Below are 27,967 nucleotides of genomic sequence, written 5' to 3'. Positions count from 1 at the left end.
TGTATGGTTTTGGGAGGAGGTTTCCCTACTTACACTGTCACCTTGGCTCCTCTCCTTACAGTGTTATTTTCAACCACTTTGTGAATTATACTGCTCTTCATCCCTGTGTCTTTCTTTATTTCACATGGATTCCTTTATGTAGTGTAGAAAAATAAAGGATAGTTTGTTCCAAGAAGCCCTCTAGTGATAACACCAAAGATTACAATCAGGAAAACAAAACTTCCATGCCCAGATGTGCTAATGTGAGGAAAATGGAAGTTACTATTGCCAGGATCCTCACCGGAACCTAAACTGGTTGATTTAATTGGCCTGCGACGAGGCTACTGCTTTCACACCCATAGGCAATAAGCTATTAGTGGCTGAGTCATTATACAAAGAACCCTTCCCAGAGGCAGAGATGAGGATTAAGGACATGCAGACTGTTGAGTGCATATGATTCTATGTCCAACTATTGATGGGAGAATAAAGCCAGGTAGAAACCCTTTAACCCCAGCAACGTTCCATTGTCATTTCTCCATCTCACTGAATCCATCATGAACTTTCCTGGGGCTGAAGCCCTCAGGCAAGACAGCTGAGTAGTAGTACTTGGTACTTTGAGTTTAAGATGTAATCTTCCAAAAAATTATTAAACTCATTTATATTTCTATTTAGTGGAATTCTTTAGGAAGCCATTTTATAATAATATCACTAAGTTACAAAGCTTCAAAAACAAGGAACTTCAAGACTAGTAGATCAGGTTAACTATGAAAATATTAAAAGGAAAAAAAAATAAAGTCATTTAAAACCAAGAAAGGGGAGAGGGGTACAAAAATTGTCTTGGAGGAACATTTTAAATGTAAGTTCATTTACAAACATCATTTTCCAGAATATACTATCCAGTTAGCTTTCATTCCTACAAAGCTTATAAACCTGGCTCCATAGAAATAATGCTTTAGAGGCAAACTAATGAGCTTAATTTATTTTCTATGATTCTATGTTTTGACATAGTTGTCTAGTTGATTTGCCAATGACAGGCTGGTATTTACTTCTTCTCAGTATAATTGTTTATATTTCTCCAATTCAGCTTTAATAGAATCTTCTTGAGAAACGTTTTTGGAGAGTTGAAATTCCAGATCTTTAATTCAGAGTCCCATTTGCATTCTAAATGAAGAATTATACTTCTATCTCCACTGCTGTAATCTCTTCTGTGATTCATCCTTTAAAGCAAATTAAAAGAATGCATTTTTTAAGTAAGTATAATCTGAATAATTATAGCATATTTGTTTCCCTTAGTTTTGACTCAGTGTTTCAGAAAGCAATTTTAAATGTGAAAAAAAGACCTGAAGTTTAATATATTTAACTTAACCTCATCTGAATTAAATCTGCATTATAAAAATAAGGTTGAATCATTCTTATTTTAGTACTCATATAATCTCACATTTCAAAGAATAACAATCTATAATTAAAATATTTAAACAATATAATCCAAGAGTATGGTATACTTTTTAAATCACAATTTCCTTTTCTTCTTGTCTTATACCCAACCAGTCTTAAAATTTTTTAATGATTGTCTAATGAGAATGATTGTGAAAGATGGATTTTGTGATAATGATGGAAACTGAAATATTTAGGAGAAAAACATGCTACCATCCTTCCAAAAATCTATAAAACCAATTGGCATAAATGTAGAGGAAACAGAGATAAATGTATATATCCAAAATGTAATCGGCAGGGAGATGAATTAAGGCACAATACAGATTAATAAATTAACCTGTAAAAATCAATCGACTTCTTTTAATTTTTCTGTTTTCTGTCTTGCTCTTTCTTCAGTGTCCCGTCTGTACTGTTCCATCTTATTGTGTTCTAGTGGAATCACTGCCATGTTAGTTTTAAGGTTTCTGATTTCTAAAGATGAAACTTCTAGTTTTGTTGAAAGATCAACAACGTACATGAATGAAATAAGTGAGTTTGGTAATGAAGGTAGACTGAGAATAGCCCAAGTCAAAGCCAGTATCAAATTTTAAAATAAATTAAGTTATAATAAAATGTTACTCATACCATAGTAGAGTCTTAGAACACTGAACCTTTAATTACTCAGAAAATCAAGAACAAAATTAAAACCACCAGTTGTCAAAATAATACACCCTTTGAAGGGCCCCCACCAGTAAGATGGCGAACTTCCAGCTTCTCTTCCGGGTCCTCAGTTCCCGACGGCGCCACCTAAAGACCAATCACCTCTCTCCCCACTCCCACTCCCAGCACCTAGCCAATAGCCACCTGCCCCGTAGAAGTAACACCACAATCACCCCATGCCCCTTTCTATATAACCCAGCACCTTTCCCCAATAAAGCGGAATTCTCCAGTGAATTGCTGTGTGTCGCTCCTTTCTTTTCACCCTTTGCTGTCATTTTTGCCATTACAACATTTGCACTTGGTTTTATGCTTATATTTTTATATAATTTCCCATGTCATTGCTCCATAAAGTTATTATATGTCACCTCTCAGTAGGAAAGGTCCCCCATACTAACACTTCATAATTTTTAAAAAAAGCTTCAGAAGTATCACATTGAGTTATTTAAGCCTAACTCAATAAATGCCTCCCAAAATAAGACTCTAATGATCTATAAATACATATTCTAATGCCATAAGCTTTTTCAACTATAAATGTTTTATGCTAATTCAAATCAGTTTCCAAGGAAAGGATTGTCACAGTTAAGGAGAATTCATACCTCCCAATATGGAATTTTTGGAATTTTAGTGAGATGATCCATACATTTTTTTGAATGATACCACAGCTCCATAGTGCTATCTTGATATCTTTTGTTTCTTACCACCAAGTAAGAAAACATAATTAACAAAAAGAAAACCTGTTGTAATTTCAGCGATACTGAGCTGGGAAGAACTACTTTTGTTTAGATACAGTGATTATTTGGTAAGACAAGGTGAGTGGATGTGGTTTTTACAAATTCTTACAAATTTTACATTTCCTGTGAAATTCCCTCCCCTTTCATGTGTGTGGCCTTACTACCTGGTTTCTAGTGAAGAGCATATGGTGGAACTGCTGTGTGAACCTTAGGCTTGGTTAGAAAGTTTAAATACAGTTTCCATCTGATATTCTCCCTCTAGGGAGGCTCACCCGAGGAGCCCAGCCACCTTGCTGTGAAGCACCCCAGGGCACCTACTGAATCCTCACAGAGATGTGCCAACTGAGACTGATGTAGCTTCCGTGCCAGCCAAAAGCTGACTTCAACTGCCAAACAAGTGCATGCGGCACCTTTAGGTGATTCTAGTCCCCAGTGGTGTGTCATCCCAGCTGAAGCCAAGTGGAGAAGAAAGAAGCTCGCCTCGCCTCACCTTGCCTAAACTGTAGATTTGTGAACAAAACAAGCATTGTTTTGAGCCACTGGGTTTTGAGGTGGTTCATCATGCAGCAATAAATAACTGGCACAGATACTGATATTTAAAATGGGGTGCTGCCACTAAAAACAAAACAAAACAACTAAAACACATAAAGAGTGCCTTTGAACAGGGCAATAGGCAGAACCTGAAAGGAGGTGGAGAAGAGTCAGAATGAAAACCAGCAGGGCCTCCGGGAGCCTGTTAGTGGAAGCCTGACGGCCCCTGAAGGGGCTGACAGCAAGGGCTTCTAGGCAGGGAAAGACAGTGACACTGGAACCTGGAGGAAAGGGGACTCTTGCTCCAAAGCAGCTGGAAGTAAAGATCAATGAGCAAGATAAGCTGAAGAATTTTACACATAAAGGAACTAGGGCTTACTAGGGTCAGATATCTGTTTCCCAATTACAGCCTTTCCTCATGTCTAATTGCCAAATAATTCTAAAAGAAATGACTTCTGAACTAAGACCAAATCCAGGGTGCTGCCAGGAAAAAACACGGCCTAAGGTTGCAGCCAAGACTGTAAAATCCTTTGTTAGGATCTCAGAAAGATTTATGGTGGTGCCTCAAATTCTTCTAAGGAGCTTCAGAGTTTATACATTTTAAGGCACCATCCTAAAACAGCTTCACAGGAAGCCCAAAGTGAAGAGCTTATCTCAAAATGACTCGAGGGTCCCTTTCCTATTGGCATGAACCCCAATAAAATTCACAGGAAACTCAAGGTTTTTAAAAACGGTATTAGCAAAAACACTGCCTGGTAGCCTGGACTGAGAGAGACGGAGAGAATACAAATGAAAAGAGAGAGGCCTTTGGGTCTTAGAAGTTCTACAGGGAGGAGGCAGGCTGAGAAAACAGATGCAAACACAGGTCATCTCTTATGAACAGGACAGAACTGAGAGCTCAGAGGCACAGCAAAGGGCCATGGAGGGGCATTCCCATGATTAGGACTAAGTCTTCCTCAAAGAACTAGCAGCCTGCAGCAGGCTGCCCTTCAGAATTGCTATGGACTAATGTGTCTCCCATTTTGCATTCTGAATGAGAGTCTTGAGCAGGTCAGCAGAATGTTGGCTCTGTGGGTGGTGGTAGATAACTTGGCTCTTCAGTTCTCAATTTCTGTATTGAGAGGAATTGTACTCCAAGGGCTAAACTGTAGAAACCACAGCCCAGGCTCCTGTCCCATCTGCACCTGATGAAGATGTAAGATCTCAGACTCCAGCCTGAACTGGATGCCATCGTCACTGAGGCTTGGCATGCAGGTACAGGGTAGGGGTGAGTGTGTTTTTCTTGTTTTCTTTTCCTTTTTTTATGGAAATGTTTTATATATCTTGACCAGTGTTTTGGCCACATGGATATATACTTTTGTTGTTGTCTGTTTGGCTTTTTTATTTCAAGTATAGTTGACATACAATATTACACTGGTTTCAAGTATATAACATAGTGATTGGAGTGTGTTTTTTATGTAAAATTGTGTTTTTTAAATGTGTCTGTACTTTTCAAAATTCCATTGATTCCTTTAAAAAAGGAAGGATATGGGCCAACCCTACTGTCTTGCTCCCAGTGAACAGAATATAGGGAAGGTGATGCTGTATGAATTCCAAGGCTGGTTGGCTGGGATAGGCCAGGTGTTCCAGCTGCCCCGCCCAACTAAAGTCCCAGCCAGGGCCTGGCGCCAACAATCGGACATGTGAGTGAACTAGCCTCCAAATGACTCCAGCCTCAGCCTTCAAGCTGTCCCAGCTACAGCTGAAGGAAGCAGAGACAAGCTGTCCTGGCCACACTTTCCTGACGGAGGTTTGTGAATAAGATAATGTTATTTAAGCTACTGAACCTGGGAGTTTATTAGGGTAAAACAGATAAACAGAAAAGTGGTGAAAAAAGGGATAATATGAAAACTAACTTATTTGTGGTGAACTGATTTTCAACAAGGGTGCCAAACAGTAGAAATGAGTCCCCTTTAAAATGGGTCATAGTAAGTGTTGAGATTAATTTATTAATGGAAAACAATGCTAATGAGAAGAAGCAGATGACTAGAAGACCGAAGAAGTTTTTTCAGGGTTCCTTTCAATTACAAATTCTTACCCCTAGGCATATATGCCTCTTCAGAACTTTTCCTCAAGTTAGGGGATAGGGAAGACTGGTAAGCAAGGAGAGACACAGGATTTAAAGAATAACAACTGAAATACTTTAGTAGCCAAAAATGAAGCCTTTGATCTGATTTTAATTAACTGAAATTCTAATAGACAGCATGGAGTACTGTCTACCACAAAATCTTCATTTTCCTTTACTCAGTGAGGAAATAAAGAGAACATTAAGGAATCATTTTTAATCTTCTCAGTAGTAAAATAAATGCAGTGTCCTTTGGGCTATTTAAGTACAATTTCTCCTTTATCTTAACCTCAAGGTTGTCAGTATCTCCATCTCATCTTTATGTTGCACCGTAGTACTTCTCCCTATAATACAATTTAGCTTTGAAATTCTGATTAAGTCAATTGTTTATTCAATGACTTGGTTGAATAATTACCTCACTTTTAAGAGTTGTACTCTTGACGTTTTTTTTCTTGGGATAGGAAGAAATAGGATTCTGTCAATTATGCATTGAGCTATAAAGTACAGCTATCCATCTCTTTCGATTTAAGTAAAAGGAGGTGGATACAGAGAACTGAGGTTTCTGAGAATATAGGATCAGCACCAAGAACAAGGTTGGCCTCAGGATTACACATAAGAACCAGGTCAAAAGAAGATTTAATTGTGAATAGAAAGATGACAGATTAGCAAGACTTCCAAAGAGAAAGCCAAAAGCCCAGACTTCATCTCTTCGTTCCTAGATGGTGAAATCTATGGATCAGTCTATGCCCTATAGTGAGTCACTGAAACATAATGAACTACACAGACTGAGCCAGCAGATCCTGTGACCCAGACATGCAAATGGGAGTGAGGTGGAGGGACACTGATGAGAGACTAAAGGTGTGAATGGAGAAAAGAAAGGGAATGGGCTCTACCTTTGTTGTTAGCCTGACTTCCCATCATGGCACAGTCAGCAGGGCACAAGCTGGACAAAGGCTCTCTGAAGCTAAAAGTGTCTGCATGAGCTGAGAGAAGCAAGTGGTAATATGCAAGATGACCGTGAAAGAGTCCTCACAATATTTGATTTGGTATTGGCAAAAGGACAGACATGCAGCAACCGTATTAGAATTGGGGATACAAAATAAACTCTGGTGAACTGATTTTCAACAAGGGTGCCAAAAGGTTAAATGGGTCAAGAATAATCTTTTTAACCCATGGTACTGGGGCCACTGAATATCCACATACAGAAGAATAAAATCAGACCTCTACTTCATAGCATATATACAAAGTTAACTCAACATGTAAGCGCAAAAATTATAAAACTCATAGGAAAAAACAAAGATGTGTATCTTTGTGACTGGATTTGGCAATGGTTTCTTAGATGACACCAAAGGAGAAAAGCAGATTAACTGGATTCATCAGGACAGTGAAAAGGCAAGCTATAGAATAGGAGAAAATACTTGAAAACCCTTTATCTGGTAAGGGATCTGTATCTAGAATATAGAAATAACTCTTACAGTTCACTTAGAAGAAGACAGTCCAATATTAAAATAGGCAAAGGAATCAAACAGGCAGTTCCTCAAAGAAGATACCTGAATGGATAATAAGCATAGGAAAAGCTGCTCAACAACATTATTCATCAGAAAAATGCAAATCAAAACCACAGTGAAATGCCATTTCACACCCACTATAGGATGGCTCCCATTTCTTCCTTAGTCTGATATATTATACTTCAAAGACAGAAGTCAGATACATTAAAGCTATTTGCAGGCTTATAACAATATTAGTAATAATGGTAATACTCATAGTTGCAGTTAAGATGCTATGTGCTAGGTACTAAACTGAATGATGTATCTATAATCTTATTCACAACCACCCTTGGAGTATAATTCTTTTTCATATGAAATATAGTGGTGCTGATAAGTAATGTTCCCAAGGTCACACACCTAGCAAGCAGGAGAGCTAGGTATCACACCCAGTCTTGTGAGAATCTAAAGCCAACCTCTTTTGTCTTTATCGCCCACCTATGACTTGTCTTCAGTAAATGGAAACTTTGTTCAATTAAAGCTATCTTTCTTCCTTCTACCATACCAATGAAAAATAAAAACATCAAAATATACTAGAAGTGAAAAAGGATAAAAACGGATGAGCCCACAGTATCTGGTAATAGTCATTAACAGTCACTTAAGAATAACCTAGTAACATCAGTATTCTTTAAAGAAAGCAACTTAAAGCAAAGACACATCCAAAAGACAAAAATCAATTCCTTTTTATGCTCAACAAGCATCTTAGGAAAAAACGTATGTAAAGTACAGGTAAAAAAATACTATAAAAGAGTTCAAAAGTTCAAAATCGTGTCTTTAAACTAAAGAGCCTGTACTTTATAAAAACCAATATGAAACCCACCCTTTAGCTAATCTAAAAATCATCAGCGAAAAAATCAGATTTCAAATGTCATCAGCTAATATTGTAAAAGAACCCTGCTGTATAGACTGCTGCCTAGTCAGAATCATTGCTTTTCTACTAATTAATGATGTGTTCATATTTTCCACTATGTAATTATCAATTAATCTTCCACTTAATCTTCTGATGTGTTTATCACAACACTAGAGAAATATAAGGTTTAAAAAAAAATACTGTACCTTTTATTGTTATCAACAGCATGTACATTTGCTCCTTCAGTTAGTAAATACTTTGTCATTTCATACTTTCTTTGCCTTATAGCAAGCAAAAGTGGTGTGAAGCCTTCCTGTAAAACAGCAAAAACAATTTATAACTTACAAAACCACATATTTCTAAACTGAATTAAAAACTTATGAAAGACCCTCTGCCCTTAAACATATATAAATATAGAAGGAAAATAAAAAGTGGCCCCTTCCTTCTCAGCCCTCAGTTTTCACCTGCTGCTCCTTCTCTGGCAACGCCCTTCCTCTACACCTCTTCGACAGACTACCTGCAAAGGCATTCTCCACAACTCACTGCAAACACTGAAGTCTTCCCAGAAAGTCTTTGCTTCCCATCACAGTATTGACCATGGTGTGCTGTACTTGCCGTACTGCTTCCATCTAAACCAAGAGTTTCTGGAGGGCAGCGGCTATTTCTTAATCTCTCTATACCTCCAAGCTATAAAATGTAGTAGGAAGTGCTTTAACTATTTTTACTGAGTTAATAACCTAAGTGATTCTCTATAGGGTAGTGTTTCTTACAATAATTATTCCAAAGAATATGTACTTTACCAGAAGTTAATGACTATGCCCCAGTGAAGATTCCATGATCTATATTTGAGAAATATTTTTAAACTGTGCTTTATATGTGCAGTACTAAAGAAATCTGTTTAACTTTGCTTACTCCCTATCTGCCCAATATTTCTCTGTTGCAAACATTAACATTTGAGGATTTAAGTGTTTCAGGAATAGTTTTGTCAGCTTTCCAGTAAAAACGAAGGTTTTTCCCATGTTTACAAAATTGCCTGATTCACTTCTATCAATGGTGTCAGGTTCCAAGATGTCAATGTCAGGCACTACAGCTTCGAATGGGTCACTAGGAAGTGCGCTCTGAATTAAAAGAAACAGGCTTCAAATGAAACAATTGCTTATTACTAAATGGTCCATGGGTTTTATCCTATAATAAGAAGAGAGTTTTGTTTTATCTTTGCTGTTATTAAGCTCAATATGAAATTTTAACCTCAATTGTAATGATAACTCTGGGACCCCACATTTTTTCAAAAATCTTTTTATTCTGGTTTCCATTTTAATTGCTACTTAAAATTATATTCCAGGCAAAATATGAATCAAATAAAAATATAATGGCTTATCAATAAAACTTCTAATACTGATCTCTATGGATTATGTGTAGTATAATGGAAGTTACTAAATCACTTGCATTTTTAAGGAACAATGCTGAGGGGAAAGATATAATATTTTCTGCACTAAACATATAACCTAACTGACTATAACCATGATCAACCTCATCAGGTTTATAGACATTCCAATGGGAATAGGATTACCTATACTATACTACATGTAAATATTTTAAAAACTACTCATAGAAAAGATGGCGGTGTGACAGGTAAGACACAGACCTCCTCCTAAAACCACATGTAATATGAAAATACAATTAATACAACTAATCCTGAAAGAGCAACAGGAAAGAAGGTGGCACCAGACTACATACACCTGGAGAAAAGAACAGACCTCATGGAACAGGGTAACATACCTGACCTGGTGGGACCGATCCCCTTACCCCACCCCAGCTCACCAGAAGAGGAAGGGAAAAAGAGCGAGGAGGGAGTGGAGGCCTGGGACTGCTGAACACCTAGCTCTGGAGATCTGCTCTGGGAGCACAACCTTACATTGCATGGTGCTCTGATTTAGTGCGGTTGGAAAGCTAAGACAGGCGGAATACCTCAAGAGATGGACATTCCAGCTGCTAGTGGAAAACAGGGATTCATATCCAGCTGATCTGGGTAGGCAGTCTGAGAGACTTCCTAAAAGTGAGAGGACGCTAAAGGGGCAAGGATTTGGCAGAGCTTACTGCTCAGGAGAAAGGACAGGTAGACAAAATTGGGTGGACTCCACCCAGAAGGTTGGGAGCTTAAATGATCTTGAGGCTCTCCATCCCCATGGCTGGCTACACAGCTCCAAGGCCCCTGCAATGATACATAGCATGCTGTGTCTTACTCCCGGCTAGCCTGCAACTGGTTCAGGCTCATAAACAGGCAACCACTGCCCTGGTGTCAGAACAGCCAGACAGAAGCCCCGCCCATGGAAGCTACAACCACAAAGCACAGAGGCTTACACCTGTGTGTTTGGCCCACTGGTTCTGGCAGTGGAGACAGGCATAGCAGCCAGGAAGCCGGAAACATCATTTTTCTTCCATGCCCCCAGGCACCAACACAGCTCCCCTGCAGCCCCCGACATCATGACAGGGGCTGAGAAGCTCCAGAGAGTACAGCTTCTGGGCACTTTAGGGCACCACAGATGAATTATGAACTGTCAAAGGAACCTGATTCAAAGCAAAATTATGAATACACCTGAGAAAGATTCCAATGAAATTGACATCATGAATCTTCCTGAGATTTTAAAATAAAAATCATTCTAAAATTCATATGGAACCACCAAAGATCCTGAATAAAAAAAAAAGTGGGGAGAGATATTGCCCCCCAACTTCAGGCTCCACTACAAAGCCACAGTAATCAAGACAATTTAGTACTGGCACAAGAACAGAGCTACAGACCAGTGGAACTGAACAGAGACTCCAGACATTAACCTAAACATATATGGTCAAATAATAATATGATAAAGGAGCCATGGACATACAATGGGGAAATGACAGCCTCTTTAACAGCAGGTGCTCACAAAACTGGACAGCTCATTGTAAGAGAATGAAACTCGATCATTGTCTAACCCCACACACAAAAGTAAATTTGAAATGGATCAAAGACCTGAATGTAAGGCACAAAACCATAAAACGCTTAGAAAAAAACATAGGCAAAAATCTCTTGGACATAAACATGAGCAACTTCTTCATGAACATATCTCCCCAGGCAAGGGAAACAAAAGCAAAAATGAACAAGTGGGACTATATCAAGCTGAAAAGCTTCTGTACAGCAAAGGACACCATCAATAGAACAAAAAGGTATCCCACAGTATATGGGAGAATATATTCATAAATGACACATCTGATAAAGGGTTGACATCCAAAATATATAAAGAGCTCACACACCTCAACAAACAAAAAGGAAATAATCCAATTAGAAAATGGGTGTAGGAGCTGAACAGACAGTTTTCCAAAGAAGAAATTCAGATGACCAACAGACACATGAAAAGATGTTCCACATCGCTAGTAATCAGAGAAATGCAAATTAAAACCACAATGAGATATCACCTCACACCAGTAAGGATCACCACCATCCAAAAGACAAACAACACCAAATGTTGGCGAGGTTATGGAGAAAGGGGAACCCTCCTACACTGCTGGTGGGAATGTAAATTGGTTCAACCATTGTGGAAATCAATATGGAGGTTCCTCAAAAAGCTCAAAATAGAAATACCGTTTGACCCAGGAATTCCACTTCTAGGAATTTACCCTAAGAATGCAGCAGCCCAGTTAGAAAAAGAGAGATGCACCCCTATGTTTATCACAGCACTATTTACAATAGCCAAGAAATGGAAGCAACCTAAGTGTCCATGAGTAGATGAATGGATAAAGAAGATGTGGTACATATACACAATGGAATATTATTTGGCCATAAGAAGAAAACAAATCCTACCATTTGCAACAACATGGATGGATCTGGAGGGTATTATGCTCAGTGAAATAAGCCAAGCGGAGAAAGACAAATACCAAATGATTTCACTAATATGTGGAATATAAGAAGAAAGGAAAAACTGAAGGAACAAAACAGCAGCAGACTCACAGTACCCAGAAATGGACTAACAGTTACTAACAGTTTCCCAATGGAACTGCGGAGGATGGATGGTAAGGGAGGATTAAGGGGGGTAAAAAAAAAAAGAGGGGCTTTATGATTAGCATGTACAAATGTGTGGGGGTGGGGAACAGATAGGGTTGTACAACACAGAGAAGGCAAGTAGTGATTCTACAGCATCTTAATACGCTGATGGACAGTGACTGTAATGTGGTTTTTGGGGGAGACTTGGTGATGAGGGTAGTCTACTAAACGTAATGTACCTCATGTTATTGTAGGTTAATGGTACCAAAATAAAAAAAAAAGATTCAAGGGTAACTTTCTTAGCATCTAAGAGTCTAACAACTCACTTAGTATGCTATTACAAACACAATCTAAAGGTTCTTTTTTACTTTTTCTCTCCTTTTCTCCTCCATTCTTTATATATTAGGCATCATATTCTGTACTCTTTGTCTATTCCTTTTTATTACCTCTGGTGAAAGCTATTTAAACACAGGAACACTTCCATCTATTGCAGTCCCTCCGAAATACACTGTAGAGATGGTTTCTGGGAGCTAAATTCTCTCATCTTTTGCTTATCTGGAAATTGTTTAATCCCTCCTTCAAATTTAAATGATAATCTTGCCACACAAAGTGTTCTTGGTTTGAGGCCCTTCTGCTTCATTGCATTAAATACATCATGCCACTCCCTTCCAGCCTGTAAGGTTTCTACTGAGAAGTCTGATGATAGCCTGATGGGTTTTCCTTTGTATATGATCTTATTTCTCTCTCTGGCTGCTTTTAATACTCTGTCCTTATCGTTGATCTTTGCCATTTTAATTATTATATGTTTCGGTGCTTTCCTCCTTGGGTCCCTTGTGTTTGGGAGGCATGTGCACCTCCATGGCCTGAGAGACTATCTCCTTCCCCAGATTTGGAAAGTTTTCAGCAATTACTTCCTAAAAGACACTTTCTATCTGTTTTTCTCTCTCTTCTTCTTCTGGTACCCCTCTATTATGAATATTGTTCCATTTTGATTGGTCACAGGGTTCTTTCAGTATTCTTTCAGTCTTAGAGTTCCTTTTTACTCTCTGTGCCTTAGCTTCTTTGTATTCCTCTTCCCTAATTTCTATTTCATTTATCGTCTCCTCCACCATATCTAACCTGCTTTTAATACCCTCCATTGTGTTCTTCAACGATTGGATCTCCATCCTAAACTTGTTCCTGAGATCTTGAATATTTTTCTGTATCTCCATGAGCATGTTAATGATCTTTATTTATTTAATTATTTGTTTATTATTTTGGTATCAATAATCTACAATTACATGTGAAACATTATGTTTACTTGACTTCCCCATCACCATGTCCCCCCGACAAACCCCATTACAGTCTTTGTCCATCAGTGTAATATGATGCTGTAGAATCATTACTTGTCTTCTCTGTTGCACAGCCCTTCCTGTGCCCCTCCCACATTATACATGCTAATCATAATGCCCCATTCATTTTTCCTCCCCCTTATCCCTCCCTGCCCACCCATCCTCCCCAGTGGCTTGGACCTCCAGTACTATTTTGAATAAAAGCAGGGAGAGTGGGCATCTCTGTATTGTTCCCGATCTTAGAGGAAAAGCTTTCCACTTCTCTCTGTTACATATAATGTTGGCTAAGTGTTTGTTGTATATGGCCTTTATTATGTTGAGGTATTTCCCTGTATACCCATTTTGTTTAGAGTTTTTATCATGAATGGATGTTGACCCTTGAACCTTTGGTAACCACCAATGTAATACAGAGAAATCTGTTCCATTCCTATACACTAATGATGAACTAGCAGAAAGACAAATCAGGAAAACAATTCCTTTCACAATTACATCAAAAAGAATAAAATACCTAGGAATAAACCTAACCAAGAAAGTGAAAGTCCTATACCCTGAAAACTACAAGATAGTCTTAAGAGAAATTAAAGAGGATACCTATAAATGAAAATTCATCCCATGCTCTTGGGTAGGAAGAATTAATATTGTTAAAACGGCCATCCTGCCTAAAGTAATCTACAGATTCAATGCAATCCCTATCAAAATACTGACAGCATTCTTCAATGAACTGGAATAGTTCTAAAATTCATATGGAACCACAAAAGTCCCCCAAAATAGCCAAATCAATCCTGAGAAAGAAGAATATAGCAGCTGGGATCATACTTCCCAACTTCAACCTCTACTACAAAGCCACAATAATCAAAATAATCAAGACAATTTCATACTGGCAAAAGAACAGAACCATAGACCAGTGTAACAGAATAGAGAGTACAGAGATTAACCCAAGCATATATGGTCAATTGATATACAATAAAGGAGCCATTGATATACAATGTGACAATGACAGCCTCTTCAACAGCTGGTGTTGACAAAACTGGACAGCTACATGTAAGAGAATGAAACTGGATTACTAACTCCATACACAAAAGTAAACTCAAAGTGGATGAAACACCTGAATCTAAGTCATGAAACCATAAAACTCTTAGAAGAAAATATAGGCAGAAACTCTCTTGAATATAAACACGAGCAAGTTTTTCATGAACATATCTCCATGGGCAAGGGAAACAAAAGCAAAAATGAACAAGTGGAACTATATCAAACTAAAAAGCTTCTGTACAGCAAAGGACACCATCAATAGAACAAAAAGGTATCCTACAGTATGGGAGAAGATATTTACAAATGACATATCCGATAACGGGTTGACTTCCAAAATATACAAAGAGCTCTGGCACTTCAACAAACAGAAAGCAAATAACTCAATTAAAATTAAAAAATGGACAGAGGAGCTGAAGAGACACTTCTCTAAAGAAGAAATTCAGATGGCCAACAGGCACATGAAAAGATGCTCCACATCACTAATCATCAGAGAAATGCAAATTAAAACCACAATGAGATTTCACCTCACAGCAGTTAGGATGGCCAACATCCAAAAGACAAACAAGAACAAATGTTGGCATGGATGTAGAGAAAGGGGAACCCTCTACACTCCTGGTGGGAATGTAAATCAGCTCAACCTTTGTGGAATGCGGTATGGAGGTTCCTCAAAAAACTAAAAATAGAAATACCATTTGACCCAGGAATTCCACTTCTATGAATTTACCCTAAGAATGCAGGAGCCCAGTTTCAAAAAGACATGCACCCCATGTTTATCGCAGCACTATTTACAATAGCCAAGAAATGGAAGCAACCTAAGTGTCCATCAGTAGATGACTGGATAAAGAAGATGTGGTACATATACACAATGGAATATTATTCAGCCATAAGAAGAAAACAAATCGTACCATTTGCAACAATAGGGATGGAGCTAGAGGGTATTATGCTCAGTGAAATAAGCCAGGCGGAAAAAGACAAGTATCAAATGATTTCACTCATCTGTGGAGTATCAGGAACAAAACAACAGCAGACTCGTCAAACAGCAGAACCCAAGAATGGACTAACAGTTATTTAAAGGGAAAGCTACTGGCTAAGATGGATGAGAAGGGATAAGAGGAAAAAGGGGCATTATGATTAGTGTACATAATGTTGATGGGGGGTAACGGGGAAGGTGGTTTAACACAGATAAGACAAGTAGTGATTCTATAGCATCTTATTACACTGATGGACAGTGACTGTAATGGGGTTTGTGGGAGGGACTTGGTTTGGGGGGATTCTAGTAAACATAATGTTCCTCGTGTAATTGTAGATTAATTCTACCAAAAAATACTATAAAATAGTGTAACCTCAAATAGTAACCCCCCATGCTTATAGAGGCGAAGTAGGTGACTCAAGGAAGTAAAGACCCCAGGTGGGGACAGAAGAACAGAAAAAGGGGCAGCCCTCTGCACAGCACACCTCACAGTAGGCAGGGTTCCACGTTGCACATATGATTCTTCAGGAGAAGCCTGAAGCCCAGATTTCTGCATTAATCTCCTACATATTAAATATTGACTCAATTTATGGGGGCAAACTAAATGTATTCAGGGGCCACAGTTAGTCTATAGTATATTTATGTTTTTATATTTGTTACATTTCCCCGTGGTTGTATGTAAAACAAATATGTGTATGCAAAAATCTTCCATTTCTTTAGTATCATATGGTTTACCAAAAAATTGGGTCCCAACATGTAATAAAAATTGCTATTAAGATTCATAATATCCAGAAATAGGAACCCTGCTACACTGTTGGAGGGACTGCAAATGGTGCAACCACTGTGGAAAGCAGTATGGAGGGTCCTCAAAAAACTAAAAATAGAAATACCATTTGACCCAGTAATTCCACTCCTAGGAATTTGCCTGAAGAAAACAAAGTCTCTGATTCAAAAACATTTATGCGCCCCTATGTTTATTGCTACACCATTTACAATAGCCAAGATGTGGAAGCAACCTAAGCATCCATCAGTAGATGATAGGATAAAGATGTCGTACATATATACCCAATGGAATATTATTTTGCTCTGAAAAGAAAATCCTGCCATTTGGAACAACATGAATGCATCTTGAGGGTATTATGCTAAGGAGAATAAGCTGGGTGGAGAAAAACAAATACCATATGATTTCACTTATTTGTGGAATATAAAAACAAAGCAGAACAAAAAGAACAAAACAGCATTAGACTCATAGACACTGAGAAGGGACTAGTGGTTACCTAGGGGAAGCGGACTAGGCAGGGATAGTGGAGGGAGGAGGAGGGGGACTGTTGAACCACCGTGCTGTACATTTGATAAAAAACAAAAAAGATTCATAATACCACCTCAATTTTTCCAATGCTTAAGAAAGCTACAGTCTATTTTTATTTAATTCTCCCAGACTGTTAATCAAATGGATAAATAGTTCATAAGACTAATGAAACTAAACCATTAAAACAATTTCCATGTCGATTGTCACTAACTACATGGATTTCAATGTTTAAAATTACAATTCTAATTATGCCAGGGCTCTATGAATTTAATAGACATACTGAGGCAGTCTGTCACACGACTTCAGCTAAAAAGAATGTCCATGATTTACTACTACTGCAACGAGAGAACCCTGCTTGTGATAACCAATTTGTTGGCCTAATGACTCGAATGACTCCAAAAGATACAAAATCTTTCAAGGGTCAGCCTCTACTTATTAAAAGAATATCCAGAAGCAAATTACTAATGACTCTTTGAGTGCTAGGGAATGACTAATGGCAGGAAGGAAAAACGTGTTTTTCTTTAAGCCAACAGGTATCGCCAGTAATATTCTTTTTTAACTTCTCAGGCACAGAGGTAGGGCAGGATGGAAGTCAGGCTGAAATTGTCAGAAAGGAGAGAGCTGAAGGAAGTAGCAACCTATCAAACCCCAACTCTTCTAGAGATTTCTTAAGTTTGTGAGATCTGCAAATTTATATATTACACTTATCCATTCAGTAGTTCTTAAGCCAGAGTTGTATCAGTTCTTCAATGAACTGGAACAAATAGTTCAAAAATTCATATGGAAACAGCAAAGACCCCAAATAGCCAAAGCAATCCTGAGAAGGAAGAATAAAGTGGGGGGATCTCACTCCCCAACTTCAAGCTCTACTACAAAGCCATAGTAATCAAGTCAATTTGGTACTGGCACAAGAACAGAGCCACAGACCAGTGGAACAGGTTAGAGACTCCAGACATTAACCCAAACATATATGGTCAATTAATATACGATAAAGGAGCCAGGGACATACAATGGCGAAATGACAGTCTCTTCAACAGATGGTGCTGGCAAAACTGGACAGCTACATGTAAGAGAATGAAACTGGATCACTGTCTAACACCATACACAAGAGTAAATTTGAAATGGATCAAAGACCTGAACGTAAGTCATGAAACCATAAAACTCTTAGGAAAAAACATAGGCAAAAATCTCTTGGACATAAACATGAGAAACTTCTTCATGAACATATCTCCCAGGGCAAGGAAAAAAAAATAAATAATGAACAAGTGGGACTATATCAAGCTGAAAAGCTTCTGTACAGCAAAGGACACCATCAATAGAACAAAAACGTACCCTACAGTATGGGAGAATATATTCGTTAATGACAGATCCAATAAAGACTTGACATCCAAAATATATAAAGAGCTCATGCACCTCAACAAACAAAAAACAAATAATCCAATTAAAAAATGGGCAGAGGAGATGAGCAGACAGTTCTCCAAAGAAGAAATTCAGATGGCCAACAGACACATGAAAAGACGCTCCACATCACTAATCATCAGGGAAATGCAAATTAAAACCACAATGAGATATCACCTCACACCAGTAAGGATGGCTACCAACCAAAAGACAAACAACAACAAATGTTGGTGAGGTTGTGGAGAAAGGGGAACCCTCATACACTGCTGGTGGGAATGTAAATTAGTTCAACCATTGTGGAAAGCAGTATGGAGGATCCTCAAAATGCTCAAAATAGACATACCATTTGACCCAGGAATTCCACTTCTAGGAATTTACCCTAAGAATGCAGCAGCCCAGTTTGAAAAAGACAGATGCACCCCTATGTTTATCACAGGACTATTCATAATAGCCAATAAATGGAAGTAACCTAAGTGTCCATCAGTAGATGAATGGATAAAGAAGATGTGGTATATATACACAATGGAATATTATTTGGCCATAAGAAGAAAACAAATCCTACCATTTGCAACAACATGGATGAAGCTAGAGGGTATTATGCTCAGTGAAATAAGCCAAGCAGAGAAAGACAAATACCAAATGATTTCACTCATATGTGGAGTATAAGAATAAAGAAAAACGGAAGGAACAGAACAGCAGCAGAATCTCAGAACCCAAGAATGGACTAACAGTTACCAAAGGAAAAGGGACTGGGGAGAATGGGAGGGAAGGGAGAGAGAAGGGCAGGGAAGAAGAAAGGGGGTATTACGATTAGCATGTATAATGTGGGTGGGGAGGAATGGGGAGGGCTGTACAACACAGAGGAGACACGTAGTGATTCTACAACATCTTACTATGCTGATGGACAGTGAGTATAATGGGTTTGTGGGGGGGACTTAGTGAAGGGGGGACCCTAGTAAACATAATGTTCTTCATGTAATTGTAGATTAATGATAACAACAACAAAAAAGAGTTGTACCTGTACCTCAAGGAAATATTTGGAAATAAATATATCCAGGCTTTACTGGACTTTGTCAAAATCTTCAGGGGACAGCCTAGGTTTTTAAGGTTTTTTAAAAGTTTCCCAGGCAATTCGATTCACCATCACAATCCTAGCTGAGCACTGATGCACTGAACAATCACATCATTCTCATGGCTCATAAAGGTGGTCAATTCCTGCTATCACTTGAGGATTTTGCCAAAGAAAGGAAAGCACAAGAGATGGGTCACTTAGCAAAACTGCGTTTAAATTTCCTGGGTGGGGGCAGAACAGGGACTCATACAGAAACCCAAAATGTAACTTGATTTCATTATTCATAAACTCCTCTATGTGGCTGTTTCTGCGAGAACAGGATATATCAGCTCATTACATCATCTTCCCGTTTCCCACTTCACCACCACCTCTTCTCTGCCAATCTGGTTCGTCAGAGTCCTGAAAATGTCAATCTCTAAGCAAGTTTACAACCCATTCATCCTCTTTCCCAAACTAACAATTATTTTCCCTCAAGGCTGATGACATCTTGCCCAAACAGAGAAAAATGAGAAGGAAAAAGCAAACACAAAAAACCTCTTCTTGTTCTTTCCCTTCATGTGCCAAAATTCCAAATTGGCCTGCATATTTCTGATTGCTCTCTCCTTTTCCCTTTCCTTTTTCCTTCTGAAACTTTAGCCAGTGAAAGAGGAATTGCTTTTACATAAGTCACTTTTTTTATAAAATAGGAACTTGTCAACAGCAGCCACAATTTCATATTATAAAATGCATTTGTTTTGTTTGGGTTTTAGATAAAGCCTGTTTCCGAGACAAACTTTGCTTTCCTGTGTTGCTTTACACTAATTAGAAAAAAACTTGGGTGGGGAAAAAATCTTTGAAGGAAAAGTTGTACTGCAACAAATTCAGTGTTTTCACAAACATTTGCCATAAATGCATGCAAGAAAGCTGTACTCTAATGCTTCCTTAGAAGAGCCATTATTTTAAGTGAAATCTTAGTTATTTCAAAATATTTTCAGTCAGGAAATGCTTGATTTTCCAAATACGTAAAATTGACCCTAACTATATTAACCTGTCGGGGCTGCAGCTTGGGAGGTAATGTACGTCCAGAAGAAAAAGCAGGTAGATCAGCTTCTTCATCACCTGTTCCCTACATACAGCTACAAGCCAGCGAGGAGCTGCACGAGGCTGAGCAGGAGCTACTCTGTGATATGAGAAACCCTAAGGTGGTACATGGCTGGCAGAGCGGCTGCCAGTACAAGGGAATTGCCCTGCTGATGTCAAGACGTGACCCAAACCCCTCACTGGATCTTCTGAACCCTGGCATCCCAGAGTGCCCAGGGCCTGTGGTGTGCCGTTTCCACATCCCACATGCACTCACCCAGCTCCTCTGGCCTGGTCCCAGTTCTCCACCTCTCCACCCACCCATCCCCAGCAGCACCCATTTCCTAAGGCTCTGCAGAGCAGTCAGCCTCCACCATCACCTTACAGCCCCTCAGCCTTCAGTCCTTTGTGAGCTCTGAGCCTACCACCCCCTCCCAGGCACTCAAGGGAAGGTCCTCCTAGGGAAAAGGGGGCCCAGGAGACTATTCTGCCCTCTCTATGGGCAACCTTTCTCTAGCCCTCCCTGACTTGGCTTTGGAGGTGTTTCCACGGTGACAGTGACCGATGTTGAGTATGCAGTATATGTATGTGTCTACACATACACACACATACAGATGTATATGTAAAATAATTTTATACATCCATGGCTACTAAAGAAATTAAAAATATGTTATTCAAATTTTTGTAGATAAAGTTGGTGGATGCATACCTCGTTGTTCACCTGGATGTCTGCATTGTGCGAAAGGAGCTGTGCCACTGTTGTTACACGCTCACCACAAGCTGCATAGTGTAAAGCAGTGTTGCCATAGATGTCACTCACATTGGGATCGGCACCATGGTCTAAAAGAATACATGCGCATTCCTCTTGCTGGCATTGCATGGCCTGTAGGTATTACACAAAGAAACACAGTATAAATTCTTGGATTTCAAAGTAGACACTCTACAGGTTTCACCAGTGAGTTATATTTAAATGAGATAAACTGATTTCTCTTCTCAGCTATTACATCAAATCCATCTCAGGCTGGCATCAACAGCTCCTCGTACCTTGATCAGGGGTGTCCTCTCTAGGTTGTCACAGAGGTTAAGCTCACATTTTGTCTGTACCAGGACAGTTACCACTTCTGCATGGCCGTTGGCGCAGGCCAAATGCAGAGCAGTCCTAGGAAAGTGAATGGACTTGTTAGGAAAAATGGACTCTTCTCAAAACATACAATTATTCATGTGATTGTAAACATTAAAGAGCATGTTATTCATATGTCTTCAAAACAAAAATTTCCTTTTTCTGGAGAAGGTACAGTATTTATCAGCCGTATCACTCACCACATTAATGAAAGCGCAGTCTATTTGATAGTAAGAGCATGACCTTGGGATTCAGCTCACCTTAGGTTTGAATCTTACACTTTAGTGATCACTTGGCCTTTCAGTGCCTCAATTTCCTCATCAACATGGGGATAAAAATAAGTTATCTCATGGGATACTACTGTTATCTTTAAACAAGAATCTATGCTAAATGCTCTAGAACAGTTCCTAGCACAAACAGCAGGTCAGCAATTGTTATACTATTGTTATAATTATTACTATTGCTACTCCTTTACAAAGAGCATCCAATTTAGTAAAATGATATAATTACGCCTACTTTGCAAAAATGTTTGAAGGACTAGAGTGAACACTATTTTAATGATTTTAAGATTCTCATTTTCTCACATTTTAACATCTCACATTGGAATACAACTATAATTCATAATGTCTGACAACTAATTGGCATTTAAAAATTTACTGGTGCATAAAATAGTACAGCATCAGACAATCCATTGTGAATTATGTTAAATGAAATAATGGTATACACAACAGATCTACTGCAGTTCACATGCTTGGATTTAAATAAATTCTGGTTCTTAAAAGCATTATGGGATAATGGTTCTTCTGAAATATCAAACAGAAGAAATTTTTAAAAATGACTATTTTGATTTTCATGAAACTTTAAGCCAAAGGAAACTGAAGATTCAAGTGATAAGGATAGCTGGTTTCATTCAATATTTACATTTACAGGTTGTAAATTAGATATTTGCAATGATCTACTTAGGACTGAATACAGTTATAAACATTCAAGAAGGCAGGTAAACATTATCTTTTACAATTTTATATGATCAGAAGTGCTTTTGTTTGAAAGGGAGTAGGAAAAGCTTCAGATGAGATTAGATCCTAACACTTCAATTTAGAATTTTTCATTTTGCTCACACTGGGCAACATGAAGTGTTTAAGAATGAAAGAATCCTGAGTAGAATTGCTATTTGAGAGGTCAGTATTTTTAAAGAAATCTTTTATAAAGGCAATACTTTTGCAATAGTAATATTTGCTATTTTGATTTTTGTTTTCATAAGGACACTACTAAACTTTTCTAAACTTTTGCAATAGTAACAGTCATTCTTTGTATTTACTATTTTTTATTCTCACAAGGATGCAACTAAAATAATTGGTGAATAATTGTTTACATAAAGGTAATAAAGCTACACATAATAAAAACATGTACATAATTAAACATATACATAATAAAATCTATAGGCACAGATAAAAAGATTCTTTATTTCTGAACAGGCTAAAAGTTGTCAGAAGATACCAATCCTCAGAAACATTTTTTAAAAGTAGTTTTTCTCTGTGCAAGAGTCATACTTCTGCATTCTCCCAGAATTACTTCATTAATAATAAACTTCCACTATAATTTTTATATGTATTCATTGCAGAACAGATTTTTTAAAAAGAAAAAGAAAAATGCACTGGTACTACAAATTGTATCTGGAACAACTTTTTGTGGGATAAAAATCTGGCTACTTTTCTCCACATAATTAGGAGGTATTTCTCCACCATTTATAAATGATTCACCTCTTCCTACTGATGTGAAATGTTATCAGAACCAAGTTCTGAGTCATATATATGTGGGGATTTGGTCACTTTCCATTCTGTTCCATTCATTTATCTGTCTTTTCAACTTTTAGTAACTCAACACTCTGATAATTTATAGCACATTTTGATATCTAGGACAAATCTTTGTTTAATATACAAGACTTTCCTAAATCTCATCACAGCAATAAAAGAAGGACAGCATAAGGAACCTCCAATTTTTAAAACCATGATTATTTTTTATTTGATTTATGTGAAATTAATAAATATAAGAGCACACATTTTGAGAAAATGAATATTCCTATTTAATAGAAAGATTTTCCCACTTCAAAATTCCTTTCCCAGGTCCATCAGTAAATAATAGATGTATATATAGGTGTGTACCCATATAAAATGGATATTGCATTTTACCCAAAGAATTTTTACAAGTTAACAAATTACAGAAATTTTCATTTTTCTCATTATGTATTATGTACTTTTATGCAATATTTTTGTTAGGCACTTTTATTCCATTATGCACTTTTCTGTAATATCTAATAAGGTATGAAAATGTATACATTAAAAATAAAATGCTGTCTATACTCCATTTTTCTATTAGTGACGTTTAGTTAAATCACTGCCAAACTGTCAGTCAAGTGCACTGTAAGAATTATGGGTGGGTCTGAAACTGCTAGTTTTTGGCTCTGCTGCTCATAATGTGGGCATGGGCACCAGACCTCTTGACAGGCTTCTGGGACCCAGGTCCTGTGGGGCCTTGGCGCTAGGAGGCTCGGCTCCCCAGGTGAGCCTGGAAGGTGAGCGCTTTCCCAGGTCCGCCCACCTCCTCCCAGACCTCCTCTGGCCTCCCAGCCCCTCTTACCTGTTCTTCTTGTCCGTGTCATTTAAGTCACTTTTCCCCATAAACAGTATCTGCTGCACTCTGGCTACTTTGCCCTTACTAGCAGCCATGTGGATCTTTCTGACATCTTTGCTTCAGATATGGTACTGGGCCTGCAAGTTGACTCCCCAGCAGTCGCCCTCCATGTTAGTGGGATGGACACTACATTGGTTACTGAAGGGGCTCAAAGATGGCCAACACTTCAGACCCCAGGATCCAAATATCCTTTCCATCATAACAAAGCCTCGGGCTTCAGGAGACCTCAGCTCCCCTGCTGCCGTCCGCTCCACAGCACTAGTGCTGTATGAGCCAACCTAGGGGCCACAATAGCCCAGACCCCTGTCAGCAGTTAGCACACAATAACTTCAGGCAACACAAGTGCCCCGCCCAGATGACATCACAGGGCAGGGCACTCAGAGAACAAGGGTGTGGAGAGTGTATGTGCTGGGCCCAGACAAGGCTAATTTCAGACAGTGCTTGAGAGGAGTATTGGGTTCCCTTCAACTTCAGTGGGGGGTGTGTGTGTGTGGCTGAATTGGGAAATTGGCAGAAAGTAGACTAGTCCACACGGAAAAGCTGTGTACGGGGGCAAGAGCAGTGTGTAACTTCAGGATGCTGAAGGCCTCCTCCCCATAAAACTTCCCTAAAAAACTCTAAATCCCCTTATCCGTCACTTTATTCCTCTTCTACATTCTGCTGGGCTTCAGGTGGTCTCCAAGGATGCAGTAACAGAAAGCAGTTCTCTCCATCTCAGAGACTGTTAGTGTGTCATCAAGTACAGACTGATGAGAAAAGAATGCATGTTCTCTAGTAAAATCTCCAATAAGCCCTCCCCTTTGGGCCAGCTTTAGATTTACATTTTCTTTGCTTTTATTTTCCTCCAATTAAATCTTTATTCAACCCAAGATTTATTACTTAAGAAGTTAAAAAAAAAACGGTTATTCACTTGTCCTAAATTGTTTTCTCACCTAGTTTAAATCACTTTATCATACATTAAATTCTCTTGCATGATTTCCAACAACACAGATGGAGCCAGAGGGTATTATGCTTGGTGAAATAAGACAGGCAGAGAAAGACAAGTACCAAATGATTTCACTCATTTGTGGAGTATAACAACCAAGTAAAACTGAAGCAACAAAATAGCAGCAGACTCACAGACTCTAAGAAGGGAGTAGCAATTACCAAAGGGGAGGGGTGGGGGACGATGGATAGGGTGGGAGGGAGAAGGGGATTGAGGGGTATTATGATTGGTACACATGGTGTGTGGGGGTTCATGGGTAAGGCAGTGCAGCACAGAGAAGACAAGTAGTGACTCTATAGCATCTCACTATGTTGATGGACAGTGACTGCAATGGGGTGTGTGGGGGGGACTAGATAATATGGGTGAATGTAGTAACCATAATATTGCTCATGTGAAACCTTCATAAAATTGTGTATCAGTGATACCTTAATTTTAAAAAAGGACATAAAAAAAAGTCTCTCATGTTTTTTGTTTCTGAGTTTTTCTATGGGGTTTGCTTCTTGCACCAGTACTCAAACTTCTTTATAAAATATATTCCAATAATCATGACAGCTCCAAAGTTCTCCTTATTCTTCCTTTGCAGTATTCTCTTGGCAGTGTTTACCTCTACATTATTTAAGATTTATTTGTAATCACTATGCCAAGTTAAAAAGAGTTCTTGCCTCCCAAATTAAAGGGTGGTAGACTGGAAATCAAGTTGTCAAATGGCCCATGATTTCATCCATCATGCTTGCGTAATGAAAACCCCATTAGCAAACAAAAACTCTGAGATGAGGCTTAGAGAGCTTCTGGGTTGGTGAACACATCTATGTACTGAGAAGTTGACATGCTTGGGGAAAGCATGTAGACCTTGGGGAAAGAAGAAAGGCATATCTTCATCTGGTTGTCCCTTTATATCCTTTAGAAGTACATTAGCAATAACCCTAAATACAGCATTTTCCCGAGTCATTCTAGTGAATTACCAAACCTGAAGGACAGTCATGGGAATCCCCAAACTTGTAGCCAAGTTAGAAGAGGAAGTAGCCTGGGGACTTGGGATTTTGAAGTGGGGGTGATGCTGTGGGTCTGAGCCTCTTAACCTGTGGGGTTTATGCTAAATTCCAGTAGTTAAGTGTACCACACTGAATTGTATGACAGTGGGTGCATTTTCCACTTTACTCAGCATTGAACATTGCTGTCTCCTGAGTTCTAATATAGAACCTAACAACAAATTTCCTCCAACCCCTGAGGTTCTTTCTTGAGTGATAAATCCTGTCTCCCTCTAAAAAGCCTCCACATCAATTATTCTTGCTTATCCAGTCTTATACTCCATCCCCCTTACCAAGCCCCTTAAAATCCAATCCAGGAGCCCCAACCATGGCTTGTGCTTGCTAAATAATACACACTAACTAAAGAAAATTACCATGTTAAAGACTCTTACAGAGTTTCTATCTTGAAGACCCTAAATTTCCGCTTATCGGTATCAGTTTTCAGATAAAAGGGGACCTCTGAGGATGCCTTCCATATTAAAAATGTAAGATTCCAAGAGAACCATGAATTTTTTAAATCAAAAAGCTCTTCACACTCTGAGCATTTAACAAAAAACCCAAACATTCTATTCAAATGTGGACTGAATGAATATAAAAAATCTTAAAGATTAGGAAAATTAGGATATATTGTGGGTTGATGACGACAAATAGTAACTGAGGTATCTAAATAACAATGGTATCACATTTTATAAAAAGAAAATTGAAGGTCAACATATTGATTTAAGATGGCGGCATGAGAGATGAGAGAGAGAACTCCTCCCCAAACCACATATAGTAAGAAAATACAGTTAATATAACTAATCCTAAAATGGCAACAGGAAAGAAGGCTGCACCACACTGCATACAGACCTCATGAACAGAGCAGACCTCACGAAACAGGGTAAGTACCAAAGCCTTAATCCGGCGGGACCCAAACCCTCCCCCCACCCCAGCTCACCAGCGGGAGGAAAGAAAGGGAGCAGGGAGGTGGTGGAAGTCTAGAACTGCTGCACACCCAGCCCTGGAGGTCTGCTTTGGAACACAAACCTACATTGTGTGGTGCTCTGGGGGTTGGTGGGGTTGGGGAGCTGGGACGGGTGGAGTGCTTGAGAGACTAAGATTCTGGCCATTTGTGGAGGACAGGGATCCAGGGGATCCACATCTGGCCGCTCTGGGAAAAAGAAAAGGCAGGCATTCTGAGAGACTTCCTAGCAGCCAGAGGGCTGCTGAAGGGGCAGGGTTTGCATTGAGCTTGCTGCACGAGAGAAGGGATAGGGTGGACAACGTTGTCTGGGCATGCTCTACCAAGTAGGTTGGGAACTTTGAGGAGCTTCAGGTGCTCCATCCCCGGGCTGGCTACTCAGCTCCAAGGACCCCCAGTGACACACAGCAGGCTGAGCCTTCCTCCTGGCCTGATGGTACTGAGTCACAAACCAGCAGTCACTGTGCTGGGGTCAGGCCAGAGGGAGGTCCTGCCTACAACAGTTGGAGACGCCAAGCACAGAGTCTTATAACTCTGTGCTTGGCCAACTGGCTCTGACACTGGAGACAGGCACTGCAGCTGGGAATCAGGAAAGAGCTCTTTCTTTCCCCCCAAGGCACCAGTGCTACTACCCTATGATCACCAACCTTACTCTAGGGGCTGAGCAGCTCCAGAGACTAGAGCTTCTTGGCACTAGAGGGCACTACATAGAAATATGAAACGTCAAAGCAAACTGGTTCAGACCAAAATCTCACAAACCTCAGAAAAGGGCCAAATAAAACTGAACTAACCAATCTTCCTGAAAGTTCAAAACAAAAATTATAAACATGCTCATGGAGGTACAGAAAAATATTCAAGAACTCAGGGATGAATTTAACAGAGATTCAATCATTAAGAAATTCCATATCTGAAATGAAACTTAAAATGGAGGGATTTAACAGCAGATTAGATGTAGTAGAAGAGATGGTAAATAGAATAGAAATTAATATTCTCAAAATGGCCATCCTGCCTAAAGCAATCTACAGATTCAATGCAATCCCTATCAAAATACCAACAGCATTTTTCAATGAATTGGAACAAATAGTTCTAAATTCATATGGAACCACAAAGGACCCCAAATAACCAAA

General features: G+C 38.9%; 1 protein-coding gene and 1 long non-coding RNA gene across 2 annotated transcripts; one reads left to right on the top strand and one right to left on the bottom strand.

Moving 5' to 3' along the window:
• Nucleotides 1–993: 993 nt before the first annotated feature.
• On the bottom strand, nucleotides 994–24,677 carry LOC118912830 (ankyrin repeat domain-containing protein 26-like). Its single transcript, XM_057498027.1, has 5 exons — nucleotides 23,813–24,677; nucleotides 21,100–21,214; nucleotides 20,765–20,938; nucleotides 8,079–8,185; nucleotides 994–1,196 (listed from the first exon to the last, which is right to left on the bottom strand). The coding sequence occupies exons 1-5, from the start codon at nucleotides 23,899–23,901 to the stop codon at nucleotides 1,022–1,024; spliced, it is 660 nt and encodes a 219-aa protein (XP_057354010.1). The 5' UTR covers nucleotides 23,902–24,677; the 3' UTR covers nucleotides 994–1,021.
• On the top strand, nucleotides 1,113–7,110 carry LOC118912796 (uncharacterized). The gene is made up of 4 exons (XR_008996298.1): nucleotides 1,113–1,229; nucleotides 3,106–4,641; nucleotides 4,931–5,163; nucleotides 5,940–7,110. It is a non-coding gene; the product is annotated as an uncharacterized LOC118912796 (long non-coding RNA).
• Nucleotides 24,678–27,967: the final 3,290 nt, after the last annotated feature.

Source organism: Manis pentadactyla, chromosome 3, assembly GCF_030020395.1.
Source record: "Manis pentadactyla isolate mManPen7 chromosome 3, mManPen7.hap1, whole genome shotgun sequence".
Taxonomy (NCBI): Eukaryota; Metazoa; Chordata; class Mammalia; order Pholidota; family Manidae; genus Manis; species Manis pentadactyla.
This window is presented reverse-complemented; position numbering and strand designations above follow the sequence as displayed.

Excerpts from the sequence above, each read along its gene's own strand:
- LOC118912830 (XM_057498027.1), bottom strand. The coding sequence starts at position 23,901 with ATGGCTGCTAGTAAGGGCAAAGTAGCCAGAGTGCAGCAGATACTGTTT. Across the intron at positions 21,215-23,812 it reads GACACGGACAAGAAGAACAG|GACTGCTCTGCATTTGGCCT; the intron begins GTAAGAGGGGCT and ends TCACTTTCCTAG. Across the intron at positions 8,186-20,764 it reads ACATCCAGGTGAACAACGAG|GAAGGCTTCACACCACTTTT; the intron begins GTATGCATCCAC and ends GCTGTTTTACAG.